This window comes from Bison bison, unplaced genomic scaffold (genome assembly GCF_000754665.1).
Source record: "Bison bison bison isolate TAMUID 2011002044 unplaced genomic scaffold, Bison_UMD1.0 scf7180017862613, whole genome shotgun sequence".
Lineage (NCBI taxonomy): Eukaryota > Metazoa > Chordata > Mammalia > Artiodactyla > Bovidae > Bison > Bison bison.
In genome coordinates this window covers 38,085-38,689 of record NW_011493185.1, presented here as the reverse complement: position 1 = coordinate 38,689, position 605 = coordinate 38,085, and the positions used below count along the sequence as shown (strand labels likewise).

The 605-nt window shown below is 29.8% G+C and overlaps 1 protein-coding gene across 1 annotated transcript in view; it reads right to left on the bottom strand.

The window, feature by feature from the left end:
• LOC104983432 (rab proteins geranylgeranyltransferase component A 1-like) overlaps positions 1-605 on the bottom strand; it is a gene marked incomplete at its 5' end in the record, with an annotated part of 24,632 nt that overhangs the window by 3,790 nt on the left and 20,237 nt on the right. The window contains one exon of the mRNA XM_010832872.1: positions 121-257. Coding sequence (XP_010831174.1) covers positions 121-257 — 137 coding nt within the window. The remainder of the gene's footprint in view (positions 1-120; positions 258-605) is intronic.

The window sequence follows — 605 nt, the reverse complement described above, 5'->3', positions numbered from 1 at the left end:
TCCAAGAGGTCGCCAAGAGTCAGACACTTCTAACCAACTAATATTTTCACTACTAGTTTCCCAAACACAACATAGCAATTTAAATTCATACTCAGTTACCATCCTCGCTAAGCACAGTACCTGTTTCACTCTTCCTTCTCGAAATGCAAGAATCCTGGTAATATTTTTGAACTCTGCATATCGACTAACATTAGATTTGATTAGAAGATCAATCAGCAATCCTCGAGAATACAATAGCTGTACATAGAAAATATTTCAGAGAATGAAACAAAAGGTGAAATAGTGGAAAAATTGATAAAAACAGAATAAAGATATATAATTTTGTTATAATTTAAATTATTTGTAAAACCTATTATACCTAATAATATTATAATACATAACACAATTTATTACAGGTTCACAACTGATTATCTGAAATTTAAAAATCCAAATAATTCTGGAATCTAACATTTTTTCACAACTGACCCAAACTGATACAGGGCTGTTACACCTGTTTGTCCTAGTTAGTGTGAATATCCATACATATTAATATGTTTCATATATAAAGTATCAGCCAGCATACATACAGTATTAATTTCTAAAATCCAAGTAACTAATTCAAAATG